This window comes from Oreochromis aureus, linkage group 4 (genome assembly GCF_013358895.1).
Source record: "Oreochromis aureus strain Israel breed Guangdong linkage group 4, ZZ_aureus, whole genome shotgun sequence".
Taxonomy (NCBI): domain Eukaryota; kingdom Metazoa; phylum Chordata; class Actinopteri; order Cichliformes; family Cichlidae; genus Oreochromis; species Oreochromis aureus.
In genome coordinates this window covers 7,803,955-7,820,573 of record NC_052945.1, presented here as the reverse complement: position 1 = coordinate 7,820,573, position 16,619 = coordinate 7,803,955, and the positions used below count along the sequence as shown (strand labels likewise).

Here is a 16,619-nt window from a genome sequence, read left to right as displayed (position 1 = left end):
ACATGTCACAGGTGTTGCATTTTATCTTTATATCAAAGCACATGAACAAACGAGGACAATACAAACTCCAAACAGATTTCTGACGAGATGAAAATAAACAGAATGGCTCATTTATGATCAGTTAAAAGTAGCGCTGTGCTGACTCGCACTGTTGAAAGGAGCAGCTGTTCTTGGTGATTCAGAAAAAAGCTTTTGAAACAACTTTAAATGACTCCAGTCAACATGGAACCTTTGAAAATAAGTTATTATGGCCCTGCCTGATAATGTTGGGCTAAGCAAATGTTTATTGTAAAACAAAATGTTTGCTTGCTCATATTTGTGCTGAGAGTTAAATGAAAAGATTGATAGCACTTGCTGTGATTAATGAGATGCTACTGGCAGCAAATGTTTTCCTCAGCTTAACCTTAAGAATGAAAATGAGGAGAAAGCAGCACCAGCACCAGTCTCTATTAAGGTAACAAAGATGCGTCTTGGTGACTATCTCCAGGCAGCCTCTGCAGCTGCTGAGCTGAGCTGTCCTCGTACACCTTGAAAATAACAACACCTGCATTAGAAAGCTGTTGCTCTCAGCTCTATATTCAATACTGCCACACTGATTAGCATTCTGAGCTTGAGTGCCACTCCCTGGAATTGGTTATTGGTCTTCCTTACAAACAGACCGCAGACACTTTGGGTTGGCAATCACATCTTCCCCACTCAACACCAGAGCCCCCGTGGTTTAGGTGCTCAGCTACCTCCTGTTCACGCTGCACATCAATGACTGCATGCCCAGACATGGCGAGAACACTGGGACGTTTGCAGAAAGCATCATCATCATCAGCCATCTTTCTGTGTGATGCTGCTTAACATCAAGAAAACTAAGCAGGCAATCGATATTGTTAGAAAACAAAAGGCAAAGACGGTGAAGCTATCTCAGCTTCACCGTCTTTGCCTTTTGTTTTCTAACAATATCGATTGCCTAGATTCTTGGGAATTAATTTCACAGAAAATTTGGTCGGAAAAATTCAGGAATAATTGTGCCTAATAAAAAAAATTAAAGGAGTCACATTTTGTTCATGTTTACGGAGGCGGTGTAATAACCATCAAACATCACAAACTTGAACTGTTCCCTCTTAGTTTGCATAATAAATAGAAATGGAAATAATGTGTTTTATATTATAGCCATCTGCTAGGATTGGCTGGTTAAAATCTTTATCTTAACAAGCATAAATATATACTGGAGTCTGTAACACATAATAGTGTGGGTGTAGTATTGATAGTATTTTCTGATTTGTTTCAAATGACCAAATATTTTTTTTTAAAAATCATTATATAATATACCAGCTGCACAGATTAACTAATGAGGGACTTGTTTCAATAGGGTGAATTCATATACAGCTGTGACCCTCGTGACAATGGAGGATTAGAGTGCAGACAGCCAGGATCGCCATCTGTTATGTGAAGGCATCAGGCTTTCCCAGTGAGAGGAATTGAAATCAGCACAACAAAGGAAATCTCCAAACCTTGACCCTCAGCTCTGCACTTCTTCTTTTTGGCTTCCATCATTAGAATTGAGGCAATATTGGCGATAGCATCCAAACTGTGTGCATATGTGTTCAGGGCTGAGGTACATGCTGCAGAGAAAGGAGAAGGAAACAAAGACATGCAGCACAGGATGAATTATTAATGAGCAGTTAGAAGTGATAACCATCTGTGTCATAAGATACACAAATTGCCTGAGATGAAAATGTCAGATTGGTTGTTTTTTTTCTCTTGCTCCACCCTTCTTCAGGTTCAGACACGCTCACTCTTGTGTCTCCTCCACAATGAGGGCATTCATTGAACAGGAGTCCTAATGTCTCTGACCTTAAAGTCCCAAACACTCAGCTGATAGTAGACACTGAGGGAAAGTTGAGCCATACATTGATGTTTCCGAACATTGGCTGAGACTGACATTGAAGATTGAAAACATGACTTTGTATTTACACCATATAGTTCCAGGGTGTCTCCTCACTGTCTGCGAGCTTGTGCATAGCATTTTAGATGCGTTTACATACCTTTTGATTTTTGGGTTAATGAGACTTTATGGCAGATCTAAGCAGACTCGAGTGAAGTATAGTTTAAAGGAATAGTTCAACATTTTTAGAATGAAACATAAATTAATGTTAAACTTATTATGAAATTATAAATCCAAGGCAGTTTGAATTTGGGACAACCTTCAATTTACCTAACATTATATCTGACCACTGTATTTATAATTTTGCATTGCCTCCATATTGTTTTTTAATTTTTATTTTTTGTGCTTTAATCATATGCTTGTCACTATTTAACACTGTATGCTTAAATAATCAAATTAATTTATTATTCATTTAATTATCTGGTTTGAAACAAATGCAAATTCTCAAATTCTAATGACTAATTTTCTACTAGACTGGGCTCATCAGGCCGACATCACCGCCATGCATATTTAAACACTGAGATGAGAGTGATTTCAAAGATATCACTGTCAGCCGTGTGGGTTGTCAATTTTGATATATGAAAAGATCAGAGACATCAAAAATCCATTCCCTGACCTTTTTTGCATTTCTCCACTCTCTGCATTTTCATTGTACCCCACTCTCTGAATTAATTGGTTCATTAGTGAAGGCAATTAGGAGCGGGGGGTGCGAGGACAAACTCTGATGTCCTTTTAGATGTATACAAAATCATTCATCCAGCAGATCTGAGAGCTTCCAAGCACATCTGTCATGGTCCCTTTAAAACGCTGAGCTGAGCGTCTGAGACTCGCTGTGTGAAAGAGCAGCCTCCGATATGTGAACTTTAGGAAGATTTATTGAAAACAAAAGTGGAAAATTGATGGGTGTTCTAGCACTTTTCCACTTTAGTGCTCAATATTTTCAGAAACTGAGGTAGAGTATTTATTGATATGTACTGAGGCACTTGTACCTCTACCTACCAGTTAATGTCACTCCACGACATGTCATAGGTAAATCTTGTACCTACCTACCTTAAGACTTTGTTTAGATATTAATATACTGTATTAACAGTATGCTGTTGTAAGGAGAGTCCTATTGTATAATCACAGTATACTGGTTTGAAATTTTAAGAAAGGGGTGCTAATTATCGTAGTGCATTTAACTGTGTATAGGTTACTTCATACCATGCATTTTTACATAGCCTAATGGCAGTCTGAAGTCAGTACTCTTGCTTACAGTCAGTGCTTTAGCATTTGTTCTGAACACATATTTTGCAATTACTTATTTATTTAGTACTTTTTAAAAAGAAAACTCCAGTAGATTTTCTACTTGCTTTTGAAAACATTACTCTGAACTGTTTTTTGGTAACTGTGGCACTTTACCAACCTATATTCTTCTTTCCTATCTGGCTATTTTGAAATACCTTCAGAATTTAAAGGTTAAAACAAAGGCTTATACAGAAGTTGAAAAGGTGTCGGTTTGATACTTTGCATAAAATACATTAATTATAGCTGATTCTCAAAAACTAACAAGGTTTATTTTGAAGATTGTTTTTAAAAAAGACACTGAGTGATGTGAAAGTGATAACCTGAGTACTAGTACGGTAGGCTGTACGTGAACATAGGAGGTGGTTTGTTTTGTCTCTGTTTAGGACGCGTCCGCCTGCGAGACCCAGAATGCTCCGCGCCGAGCCAAGATGGAAGAACCCAGCAGCTGCGGGAGAACAATGTTTTGGCTCTAGATATTAAAAAACGGACAGCTGAGGGTAAACCACGCGAGCCAAAGCAGCAGGGTCATGGTCCTGCACCGGTAAGATAAATTCATAAAATCCAACTTTGGTTACAGGGTCGGCGGGAGCTGTGTTTGAACTCCTCGTACGGGACAGACAACAAAGCGGAGCGCAGCAACGTTACCGCTAGTTAGCTGCTAAGTTAGCTGTCTCGGCTAGTCGGACGAGCATCATTGTTCGCTGGAGTTGTGTGGGCCGTTTGTTATGGGTCATGCCCGTGTTGTCGCTCCCATCATTTACAGTCGGTTAAGTGTCCGGGAAACAAAGCCAACAGTTAAAGAAGCCCGTCAGTAATAGCACACGATGTAAGTTGTTGTCATTTATTTCATATTCCCACTCAAAACAGCCTTCGTCCTTGATCATTTCTCCACCTCACAGGTTTAGTTTGGCTTGTGTGTACCTCTGTGGTGATACCTGCCTCTAATTCAGATATTTAAACCCAGCTTTAAGAAAAAGTACTTAACTAACTTTGTTCTGATGCTGTGAAAGAAGTGACTCTCTTCGTATTAAAGACGTTTTCCTGTTCGTGTTCGCGTCATTCGGCGTTTTTCTCACCGTAAATCTGCTTGCTGTTATTGCATGGGGATATTAATTATTGCCTGCTCCTGCATCACAAAGAAGGGCCCCGCAAGAGTCGTTAGCCAGATGGTTAGCCAGGGAGCTAATTTCATAGAAGACGAACGGTAGCTTTCCTATATGTCCACATGGGAGCACACCGTTTATCTGCTTTAGCGCATTTAAAAAAAACATAGTTAATTACTCCGACTAAGTTTTATTTACTCATTTATTTGTTCTATTTACAAAGTTGGGTTTCTGCTAGCTGAGTTGGTTATTTCTGCTAGCGTACCCCAAGAGGCTGCAGGCAGAAAGCACTCACGGAGGGTCGCTCCTGCGGAGGGGTGAGAGATATTTGTTCAACATATAATTGTAGTTTTGTCAGGTTGTATTCTTATCCTGGGAATCATAATGTAAACAGACATCTTAGCAAATATTGGTCCAATTAAATTAGGATGTAAACAATGACGTTTTAACCCCTAATCTTGTTCAGATGCGTCCATTTGGCTGCAGCCTGAGTATGTTTACATGAACACTAATATCTTGGTTATGTGTTAGATGTAAACATCCCATTCTGGTTTCAGAAACTGGAAATACTACCTGGAGCTCTCTGTGATGGAACATGCTTTGTTGGTCTAGTACACAGTGGGTCAGATAATAAACGGGTCCCGTGTTCATGCATTATGCTCACTATGTTCAAAACTGGCATACTAGCATGTGCTCTGATCTGTTCCCCTTGGTTGCTGTTGTTTATGTAGCAGCCACGTAATTACACCATCAGCCTTTCTAATACAGCCCGTGTGAGCTCTCGTTGGCAGATAAGCTCATTCAAATAGGATGACTGGGTCAGACAGCCCCATCAAACAGATTACATACAAGTTCAATCCTGTCCCCTCTTCTCATGTTGCGGCCAGAACAGCTCTGGCTGTCACCTTTTTGTCCTGTAAAATATCAAGCACGCACACAGTAATTGGGAAAAGAGTTTTCCACACTGTACCACCAGCTTATTTCCACTTGTCATTGTTCCAGACTGTAGCCTTTTGTTGACCCACAAATCGTCACTTTAATCCGACTAAGCGTCTAGTTGTGAGATCAGAGACCGTGACACCGATTCCTGTAGGCTAAGCTTAACCGGCTCCATAACTGTTGTCTATTGACTATTATTTGTATGTCCTCACATCCTGATTGCTAGTTATAGTTATCCTTCAAAGTTTATTGTGATTATGTAATATTATAGTCCTACACATCAGCTACTGTCATTCTTTTCCTCACAGGATCACATTGATTTTCACCACATAGTTTTCCTGCCTGCCAGCCTTCACCATGAGCATCATTCAAGACAAACTAGGGAATGAATTCCTGCGCTGCAACGGGAGCATGGACTCCAGTTTTGGAGCAGGCATGATTATGTTCAGCCATCTCCCACCTGTCACCAGCTTCACACGGCTGGCTGCCCATTCTGTAATGCAGGACCTTCCACCTCAAGAAATGATCCTTAAGAAGGAGCGTGACTCCCCTGATTGCAGCATGGACAACCAGGGTGGCAGCCTGGGATGTGTAAGTGTGGGAGACTATGTTCACACTATAGGTATCAAGCAGGAGAAGCTGACAGAGCACGATTATCGCTTGCCTCTCTACCCTGGTGGCCTGGTAAAGAACACAGAGCTGCTGGAGGTGAATGTCGGTAACAACCAGGATTTATTGGTGCACGATCTCAACATGGGCAGTGTAAGTATTTCTGAGAGGATGGCAGACTGTGATTCATTTCTAGCAGTTTTGTAAGTAAATTATATGTGTATGATTTTTAAAGTTGAATTTCTTTCCATAATCAGGTTACAACTAAAAATATTTTAAAAAGTCATTTAATTTATTAAAGTAATCAATAGTTTCTCTTGAAGCATTTTTGAGCCTTCGCTGGACAAAACAAGAGAACAATCACTTGGATTATTTTCTGAACTAACTACCCCCGAATGCACCAAAACAAAGATTTGCAATATAAAATTTAGAAATATTGAATTTTACACCATATATAACAAAGAAATTGAGCATAAAATCCTTAATTGTTTCTGCTCTAATCATAAGTCGGTCTCCTAGTGGTTTTGATGAGTAAATAATATAATATCGGCAACATACATTAGAGAAAAGTGATAATATGCATTTAATCGTGAGTGTGTTTTTGGGTCTTGGAAAGTCTGATCCCCAAGTAGCGCTGCTGTGTTGTCAAGCACCTCATAAGCTGAAAAACCTGAGGTGGAGGAGCCTGATGGAAACCAGTTATATAGCGATAAATCTACTGACGGCATGAAATGCAAAGTAGTTTCTCTTTCTGGTTAGAAGGGTGACGTCATCCAGCCTCAGCATGAATGAGAACGTCGTGGCGAGGACACAGCTGTCTTGTTTGAGCTCGCGCTTCATTTCAGATCTCCTTTGTGTTCATTCAGATACAAATATACACATCCACGTTCTCCTAACAATAGCAAGCCGTCAGAGGTCGCCAGTGTTGTTTATGGAAAAACAGCCAATTATTGTCTTCGTTGAGCAGCATTCATTTAAAATTGATGTTTAACATTTTTTGTAACACAACATTGGGAGCCTTTAGAAACCACAGATTTTCACAGCAAGGTTGCAATAAAAGGCTGTTTTATAAATGTACTACTTAAAAAAAATTGCTTAATAATTACCATAAGATAGTGAAAAATATTTGCTTTTTACCAGATTTTCAGAAGTGGTATGTTCTTCTCAGACAGCTAAAAGTTAATAAGCTGCAAATTGAAACATAATTCAAGGTGTAACCAAGATGTGTTTCAGCTTTTTAGTTATTAAAAAATGTTTTTTCCTTTTCTGGTAATAAACCAATGCCTCCAAAATGGTTTCTTTTAAATACTCCATAGTCTAGACATAGATTACTCCACAGTCTTGGACCCTTTTTATTTTGTTTAGACTTTCCCCAGGTTGACCTAAAGACTGGGCTGATTTGAAAACAGCAGGTGCATCCACATTTGTCCCGTCAGCCTCCATATGGCAGTGAGGAGTAGTGTGCTTACTGGGAAAGAAATTGCAGGGCAGGAAGGCAAACAAATAGAAGAAAAGACACTCATTTTCCTCCTTTCTGAATTAATGCCATTCTTTGCAGTGAAGTTTACTAAGAAGTTGTTATTTTGAATGTTTAGTTTGCAAAGTGTGCAGTTTAGTAAGAATAATAGATGAAAAGTGGTGAGTTAGAGGCTGCTGAACCATAAAAGAACAATAAATTCTGCCCACTAGAACCACATCTTGCGCAATCACTTTCCAAGAGACAATCACAAGAGATTGTCCAAGCGTTTTGTTTGTTTGCATGAGCAGCAAACGTGGATCTGTTTGCGTGATAGTTTGCAGGCCTTTAACCTTCAATCAAGTGATTTTTCTTGTCATGGCTCGCTCTCACGGCCCTCTCCCTCTCCTATTGTCGTCCTCACAGCTGCCAAGTCAGTTAGAAAAGGAGCCCACTGGGAAAAAAGGTCGAAGGTCAAATGGTGATGGACAGGAGGGTAAACCAAGAAAGAAGAGAAGTGATGCAAAGGTTTGTCTTGTATTTATAAAATTGTGAATGCAATCATATTTTATTTAGTCCTCATCACATCAATAATTATCACAAAGAACATTAAGTGTGCTAATTTGCTTTTGGCAGAAACAAACAAAAAACAGAATGTCGGGAGGCATGAAAAGATGATTGGCACAAAGTATTTTGTCTATTTCAATTTTAATCAAAGCAAATGCAAAGTGAAGTAATACAATCACTTTACATTTAATACAGTTTTTTTACTGGAGCAGAGATTTCCATGTATTTACAAACATCTGTTTCATTTCAATTCTGTTGTGAGTTAAATGGAGCTTTAAGTGCAAGTTAGACTTGAGTTTAATGTTGAAAAAATAGGTCATGCATTTTGAGTTACAAGACTTTACTAATTGCAAAAAAAGTGCAATATTTTTCAGACAGTGATATTTTAGATACATTCTGTAGAGAAAGATGGCTAATTGGTACCCATCCCCCCTCTCTCCTGTATTGTTCTATAGCAGTCAGTGATGCTGGATGCAGATGGAGGTAACCTGTCTCCAGGATCCAGGCCTCACATGTGTGAACATTGCAATGCGTCCTTCAGAAGCTCCTATCATCTACGCAGACACGTTCTCATTCACACAGGTATTGTAGTGTGTCGATTTCACCACAGTGCTTATATTTTTCTACTCTGTGCATTTCCTTGTGGGTTATCTCAGTGGTTAGCACAATAAATACAAGGAAGGAAATGATGATGTCATTTGGCAGATGCTGCATTGGCCCATGCATCATAGCTTATTGCTTTTCTACTGTAATATTATCTTCAGATAGTTCTTTGTCCAGTATTTACTAAGTGCTTTGGATTAATCAAATCTATTGAATTTGCTTCATTTAATAGAGGTTATCCCAGGCCACGAGCTTCACTGCTATCCTAACATTCAGATTGTTTTAGATGCTCTTTGTTCCTGACGATTTCGTGAAAGGCAAACACAAATATGATGCAAGGCCTATCCTCTACCTGTACAGCCTTTTATCACTACTCATCATAGGGGAACCCATGCCTTTTTTCTATAATTAAGCTTAATTGTAAATGTGTTGTTTGCTGCTTACACATAATCGCACTAGCTGCCACTTCTAAATTAAATCCATCTTCTTTTAAGGTTTTTTATTACAGTTTCTGGTTACAATAAAGCTTTATCTACTTGCTGATTGAAGTTCCTGTAAATAAAAATAAAATCCCTGCATGTGTACATAGTGCACATGCTGGTTAATTTTTCTGTCTCGTTATCAAGTAAAATATAATTTAATTAAATAACAATATGATCTCATCTCAAAAGTTTCTTTTTTGTTTTGTTTTTTCCCTTTTGGGATTTTGTTGTTGTTTTTTAATCTTAGAGGAAGCCAGCTTTTTAACTTGTTCAAACTTGGGACGGATTTCAGGTGTCATGCTGCCGCTCAGTGCTGATTGAATCTGAATTGAATAACTGCTGGTGTCAAATCTCACGTGGCAAAAATTGTCCATTGATGTCCATATCAGCAAGCATACCTTGTCAGTAGTTTCTGCCATTGTGTCACAAATGTAGTTTTAAGTATAAAGCGCATTCTGGGTCAAAAAAATTTGTAGTTTGGCTCCTACAGACCTTGTCTGAGAAATGTTTTATTTTCTTTGTTTGCTCTTTGCCTGAACGTTTAGCTGTTGCATGATAAATGTATTGTCATAGACTATAGAAAATTGATTAAAAGAGCAGGCCAGGAGCTGGTGTTAATATGCCAGATCTCCTTTGGGGTGTACTAATCCACAATCTACAGATTTAAGGCTGATATGCAGAGTTCTGCTAGACACTAAGGTGTACCTTACATATCTCCCCATCCGTCCACTTTCTGTCACTTATCTGTGTCCGTATCATGTGGGTAGCAGCCTAAGCAAAGACTAGGGGTGGGTTTTTATAATCGATTTATCGATTAAAATCGATTCTGGCTTGGATAACATAAAATCGATTCATTAAAATCCTGAATCGATTTTTTAATATAAATTTATTTTGCCCGAAATGCCAGAATCTCTGGTGAAATCTCACAAAATTTCAACAACCACCAAACAGCTAAGACAGTAAGTGAGAGCAGGAACACTGATTCTGCACAAAGACGTAAACACACAGCGCGACACGCGGATCAGAATCAGTGAGATATCGCCTTTCTCATGGTCGGGCTGAAAGCCGACAGCTCGCTGATTCTGATCTGTCGGCGGGTCCGCGCTTTGTGTTCACGCCCTTTTTGCGCTGATTCTAAAGCTGTTAGTTTTATCTCTCCAAACAATATTGACCGAACCAGCAGCAAAAGAAGATCCAAACTACGCTTCACATAAACAACAACTCTGACTTTTACTGTTTTGCTTCCACCACGATGCACAGCTCTCTCTCTCTCCCTCCCTCTCTCTCTCTCTCTCTCTCTCTCTCTGTACTTCAAGAACAGTTTCCCGTCTAAAAATCTGTTTTCTGCATTATTTGCTTGCTTGTTACGCACAAGTCTACCGTTGTTTACAGCGCTGTCGCCGCTGTTTTTTTTCCCTTTTACATTCTTCCGAAAAGAAAACCTAATTTCTGCTGTTCAATACTGAACCAATTTAAACTTTTAAAAATTATTCAAAATGCAAAACGCTTAACCGTGTCTCTAATAAAACCGCTGTAACGTCAGAGAACGTTCATATGTTGATTAATGGTTTTCTTTCGTTTTTGATGTACTGCAGAATATTTTTATAAAATCCCAGGCCAGGAAAACCACCTTCATGTTTTTCTGTGTTTTATCTTCAGCTACTTTGACACAAAGGCATCTGCTGTGACGCTCACACCTTTGATAAAGTGTGTCAGCTTCCTTTTTATTGATACAAAAATATGTAAATGTACTGATCTGAATTATAATATTTCTGACTGTCAAAATTTCCCAGATTTAAATCGAATTGAATTGAATCGAATTAAATCGAATCGTGGATCGAATCGATTCGGGACCTTGTGAATCGGAATTGAATCGATTCTAGAAATCAGTGACGATAGTCTCTGCTAGGGCTGGGTATCATTTATTGGAAACGACCTGGATTGTGTGTACCAACATGAGGTAGATCTAAAGCGCAGAAGTTTTTGACCTGCACAAACATCCAGCTGATTCTCCAAATTTTCCTCCTTCCTTGAAAATGAAAATGAAATTCACATTTAGTGTTTTGGTTTACTGGAGGTGCACTAGTGGAGATTGCAGAGGCATAAGTACAAGAGGTCAGATCAGGACTTCTACAGCACTTTCTAAAAGCGGCAGCTGTACTGAAAGTCACTCTGTATTTTCAGGAAGAGGATTTTTAAGTTGAGATTTGTCATACTTGAATAAATTTAAATTGAGAATGGTCTTTGATTTTTGTGTGCTGGTTCCTTTTTAATAAACAGACCTCATATATGACTTTTATAAAAAGAAAAGTTAGACAAGAAGTTTTTCTTTCTTTCCTCTTTAAAATAATGGGATTTACTCTTAAGAGGCAAAAATGAGAGAATAAAATATGGTAAACACCTCTGAAATCCAGTGCCGTGTGTTGCAATAGCTGTGACACACCCACATACACACACATTTTGTGTTGAGTGAGCCAGGTATTTGTTCAAGCTGCCAGAGTGCCAAAGTTGACTAAACACCTTTATGACACACAGACGGCTTGTAAATACTGCCCTCAATTGCGTAACTTGCACAGGGGTACGTGTTATGTGTATATCCTGCTTTAAAGAACTATATCACATGGGTTATTATAACATCACAGTGATCATATGATCTTATTTCAGGTGAAAGACCCTTCAGATGCACTCAGTGCAACATGAGTTTCATTCAGAAGTACCTTCTGCAGCGACACGAGAAAATCCACAGTGGTGAGTAATTTATGACAACTAATCATATGACCCAGGGGCCTGATGCAAACTCAGAGTCATTATGTGTTTTTTACCACACTAAAGGATGACTAACCTATAGAGTGGCTGTTTTTGTGTAACAGGAGAGAAGCCATTTAGCTGTGACCAGTGCAACATGCGGTTTATTCAGAAATACCACATGGAAAGACACAAAAGGACGCACAGTGGAGAAAAGCCGTACAGATGTGAGACCTGCCAACAGGTTTGTGAACTAATTAAAGCCTCCTCTTTGCTATCCATCAAAAGGGTTTATTGGTACTGTTGTTATTTTAAAATAAGTTCAGTTATTTTTAAATGCAACTCGTGTTGTTTCAGTATTTTTCTAGGACAGACCGACTGCTTAAGCACAAGCGAACCTGTGGAGAAGCCATAAAGAAGGGGCTGGATCCTGGGATGATGGACTTGAGTTGTGTAGAAATGGGTAATGGCAGCTATGGGATCACTCAGGGAAATGCTGGGAGTGGCGGTAGGAAGAGGGGAAGGTCTAAAAATTCTGGAGAGGGAGGGGAACGCAAAAAGAAGAAGGGAGATGGAGGGGGGTTGAGGGCATCCCACATGCATGGGGCTCTATCTGGAGGCTATACTATCCATGAATACTCACTGGAGAATCAAACGGTTCCTTCCTCTTCTGAGCCAGACCCCAGCATGCAACAAGGCAACAACGGCCAAGCTCCAAAGATGGCATTCAAAAAGGCCAATCGTAAGGGCTTGGATAAAGCAGGTCTGGGGCAGGTCAAAGCAGGTACGTTGGAGCAGGGTGGGGGTATGGCTGGCCTTGGGCTCCTGCAGGGTAATGGGGCTAAAGTTGGACCCGCCAGCAGCAATTACGATGACGCCATGCAGTTTCTGAAGAAGCGTCGCTACCTTCAAGCAGCAAACAATGCAAACGCCTCGGGGCCTCCTGTGGCTGGAGGATCTAGCACTGAGTACGATGTAAGCGTCCACTTGTCTTCCCAGCCTTCTGTGATCCAGGGTGGCATTTCCGGTGTAATGGACAGCGATGCTTCTCTTAGTCTTGACAAGTCGGGGATCCCTGATGAAGTGTTGCAGAGTCTGCTGGACCATTATGCCCAGAAACCTGATAACTCACACCAGGATGTTCACTTTGACATCAGTGACCAGCATGTGGCACTGAACCCCACCACATCTGATGGTGCTGACATCAGCCACAACACCAACACACCCAGCCCATCAGGAGACAAGACTGTGATGATGCACGAATACTCCCGCTTCCTGCTGCAAGCTTTGGAGCGCACCAGCCACAGTGCCGGCTTCCCTCTGGGACCTCCTGCCTCAGGACCCTTCACTGGTTCCCACCCAGGAAATCCCATCTACGCTGACAAGAACATCTACACTACGTCCCCCCTGGAGTGCGGGTTTGGCCAGTCGCTGCCTTCGCTGTCCTCCTCTGTGCCAAAGTCTCACTTTGCGATGCTGACAGGCTCCTCACCACAGCACAGCTTCCACTTGAGCAGCCTGGAGGCCTCCACACACCAGCAGCTCACCCCTTCTCAGGAGCTCACCGAACAGATGGAGAAACAGCACTCCTCCACTCCCCCTTCATCGTACCAGATCAGCCCATCTGACCTGAGTAGCCAGAAGGACCACCCGCCTGTCAAAAACGGTACAGCGGCAGCCTACCCTCTGGCCCCCTCGCAGGATCTGGCCTCTCTGGACTCCTCTAAGCCTTCCTACCAGATTGAAAACTTTGCCCAGGCCTTTGGCTCCCAGTTTAAGTCAGACGGCAGAGGCTTGTCTTACGGCACTGACTCTGGCGGGGAGGTGGATCACAGGATACGGACACCCGTGTCTGAATTCTCAGGGTATAGTAGTTTGTTATCTGATGTCAATGAGCCAGTAAGTACAGGTTCCAAAACTCCGACAAGCCAAAGCTACAGATGAGAGCCTGAGAACGAGTGAATGCTCTGTTGTTAAAGTTGATGTCCTTGTTTTAATTTTTCATTGCTCCTATTTTATTATTATTGTTATTATTTTTTTAAGTGACATCTATATTTTAATTATACTGATGCTTTGTCTTTGTGCCCACTCCTCTTCCTGCAATGAGCCTGGAAGGCTTCATGCAAATGCAATTTTTTTTTTTTTAAGTATCTGTAATTTTAAGTTAAATATGTACTTTACTGTTTATTCTGGTCACATTAGTGACATTAGGTTTGGTCATTAATTATGAACTTTTTCAGTAAGTGTAGGGTAAGAGCCAGACGTATTTCTTTTTCAACGAGCTGAAGTGTTTGAGCAATCAACTTTACAATATAGAAATAACCACGATGGCAGGGATTAGCCCAGAATAAAACTAGCAAAAAAAACAAGATAAAAACATGTGTTTGTCTGTTACAAGGTTAAAGTATTACTCAGGAAAAAGTGAGAAAGGAGAGGCTTACGAGGTGCAGTGAGCACTCTTTTCAGAAGTGTAAATTTGCGACTTCAAAGATGATATTTCTTATGTTTTATTACTTGTTGAATGAGTGTGACATAAACTGACTGCTGCCAGCTCACTTGAACACTGAGAACACTTTCTACTTGGCTATATAGAGATTATGGTACTTTAATGTCAATGTGAAACTCATGTTTGCTTCAATAAGGGCCATATATAAATACATATATCTATATATATATTTAAAAAAATATATATTATGTAAAAGAACAGTTTTAATCATTCTGGGCATCTTCCAGTCCAAATTGAGGAAGAAAGGGGGCTGGTTCAGGGGTCAAACGTTGTCCTTGGTGTATTTTTGGAGAACAAAAATGATGTTAAGGCTTTTCTTTGGCCAATAGAGGTTGCTGTTGGACAGCGATAGAATGGCCTTCCCCTTTTCCTCTTCTGTTCTTCCTCTTAGTTCAATTAGCACTTTGAAACGATTTCTTACATTGAATAAAGTACCACATCGGATCAAGGAAGCTCAAACATCAGACATGTTGCTCTTTGGGCGTATGCAGACGGGGTTCCTGGGGCTGAGCATATGGGATGAAGGGGGAGGGTTGATATGGGAAAACTGGGATTTGATCTTTCTCCTCCTGTTTTTAGGGAGGGGTCATCTTTTTGAGAAATGCTAATATTTAATTGGGATAATGTAAATGTAATTCAAACCCCTAGTTTTAGTTTGACTTGTTACTCAAGTTTATCAGCTTTGCTTTCATATTGACTTTAATGACAAAATGTGATAGTGATCAAGTATTTCTTCAGCTCAGAAACATGTATACACATAGAGAAATGTGTTGTGTACATGTAGAGCTTTTGCTTGTGCTGGCAGTACCAAGCCTGTTTGTCCTGTTAGAAATTGGGTGCCTATTCCTTAGAAGTACAGCAACAAGATATTGTCTCGTAAATGTTTAATGTAATTTCTCGCTGGTTTGAAAATGTACTTTATGTAAAGACAACAATATAACAATAATTGCGCTGTCTTCCATAGAAACGACTGGCCCCGAATGCTGGAAATTATATCACTTTGCTGACTGAGTCGCTGAACCCCTTTGTGCCCTAATGGCCTCTTTTAAGCAATCATCAAACATGGCAGACCGAATGCAATGCTGTAATATCTGAAATAATATGTTGCCATGTTGGGGCAAGAATTTGCCTCACGTTTACCTCATATCACAGTAATCCAGGGACAAAAGGAGTGAAGGTTTGACGTATGTAGCAGAAATGCTGTTGTGTGTGTAAAAACGTCATGATTCTGTGCGGCTGTTTTGAAACATTTGTGTACATGACATTTGTACATGTGACCCATTAAGATGCTGTTTCTGTAAATGTCTCTTGCCAACCAGTGTTCAGTCTCTTTAGTTCAACCTCCTCTCGCCCTCACATCTTATTTTTGCCATATTGTTTCGGTATTCTTGTTTACAAAAAATGTACGAAACACTACACATTACTGAATTGTTACCCCTGTATAAAATTTATTTTGCTACCCTTTTTTTTTTTTTTTTCTTAAAATAACAGCCGGATGTTTGCAGCTGATATCTTTCACTTTTATGTTCTTTCAAGTTCATGTGACACATTTCGCGAGGCTAATTGTCCAATGAATTAAGAACTGACAATAGGAGAAAAATAATAAAAACTGTTACCAAGAAAACTGATTTGTTTCAAAGTTCTTACCAAATGTGTAGTTACTCATAATGAAGATCTTGGCAGATTAGTGTAGTGTAATGCATAAGAGGCTTACTAAAGCTAGATAGAAAGATAGACATCACCATCTAGTGACCGCAAGCAGTTCTTTAAATAGCTAATTTTTTTTTTCCCTCCCCTCATCCCCAACTCATCATGGGCAGAGGATTGTCCCTCCCAGAGGTTTCTTCCTGTTAAAGGAGAGTTTTCCTTTCCACTGTCAACAAAGTGCTTCCTCATAGGGGGTCATCTGATTGTTGGGTCTTTACAATACAAAGCACCTTCAGGCCACTGTTGTTGTGATTTGGCACTATATAAATAAAATTTAATTGAATTGTATTCAGGAAACAGATTTGTAACCAGTGAGCTCCTAAGGAGGCCTAATGGGAAGACTGGTTTGCTATTTGTTAATGAAAGATGAATCGGATTAAATTCAATACACTTCTGCATATGTTGGTTTTAATGTTTGAGTTACTTTTACCTTACTAACAGCTTGAAATAGTCTGGCCATTCTTGTCTGAAGTGTTTTCAACTAGAGAACTGCCGCTTGCTGGATATTTTATTTTTTGGACCCTTCTCTGTAAACCGTAGAAATGTTTGTTTGGGAAAATCCCCGAAATATCGTCAATTTCTGAAATACACAGACCATCCCATCTGGTAACAACAACATCAAAGTCACTTTTATGACCTTTCTTTTCCATTTTGTTGCTTGCTTTGAACTTCGGCAGGT

General features: G+C 39.9%; 1 protein-coding gene across 1 annotated transcript; it reads left to right on the top strand.

Annotated features, from left to right (window-relative positions):
* Positions 1 to 3,582: 3,582 nt before the first annotated feature.
* On the top strand, positions 3,583 to 15,857 carry znf281a (zinc finger protein 281a). The gene is made up of 7 exons (XM_031725849.2): positions 3,583 to 3,764; positions 5,574 to 6,027; positions 7,757 to 7,858; positions 8,353 to 8,479; positions 11,647 to 11,730; positions 11,853 to 11,971; positions 12,085 to 15,857. Exons 2-7 carry the CDS (start codon positions 5,623 to 5,625, stop codon positions 13,669 to 13,671), a joined length of 2,424 nt encoding a protein of 807 aa, XP_031581709.1. The 5' UTR covers positions 3,583 to 3,764; positions 5,574 to 5,622; the 3' UTR covers positions 13,672 to 15,857.
* Positions 15,858 to 16,619: the final 762 nt, after the last annotated feature.

Bases quoted from the DNA above. Each gene is read 5' to 3' on its own strand.
- znf281a (XM_031725849.2), top strand. From the start codon at position 5,623: ATGAGCATCATTCAAGACAAACTAGGGAATGAATTCCTGCGCTGCAAC. The intron at 6,028-7,756 runs GTAAGTATTTCT...TCGTCCTCACAG, and splicing joins ACGATCTCAACATGGGCAGT to CTGCCAAGTCAGTTAGAAAA. The intron at 11,972-12,084 runs GTTTGTGAACTA...GTGTTGTTTCAG, and splicing joins GATGTGAGACCTGCCAACAG to TATTTTTCTAGGACAGACCG.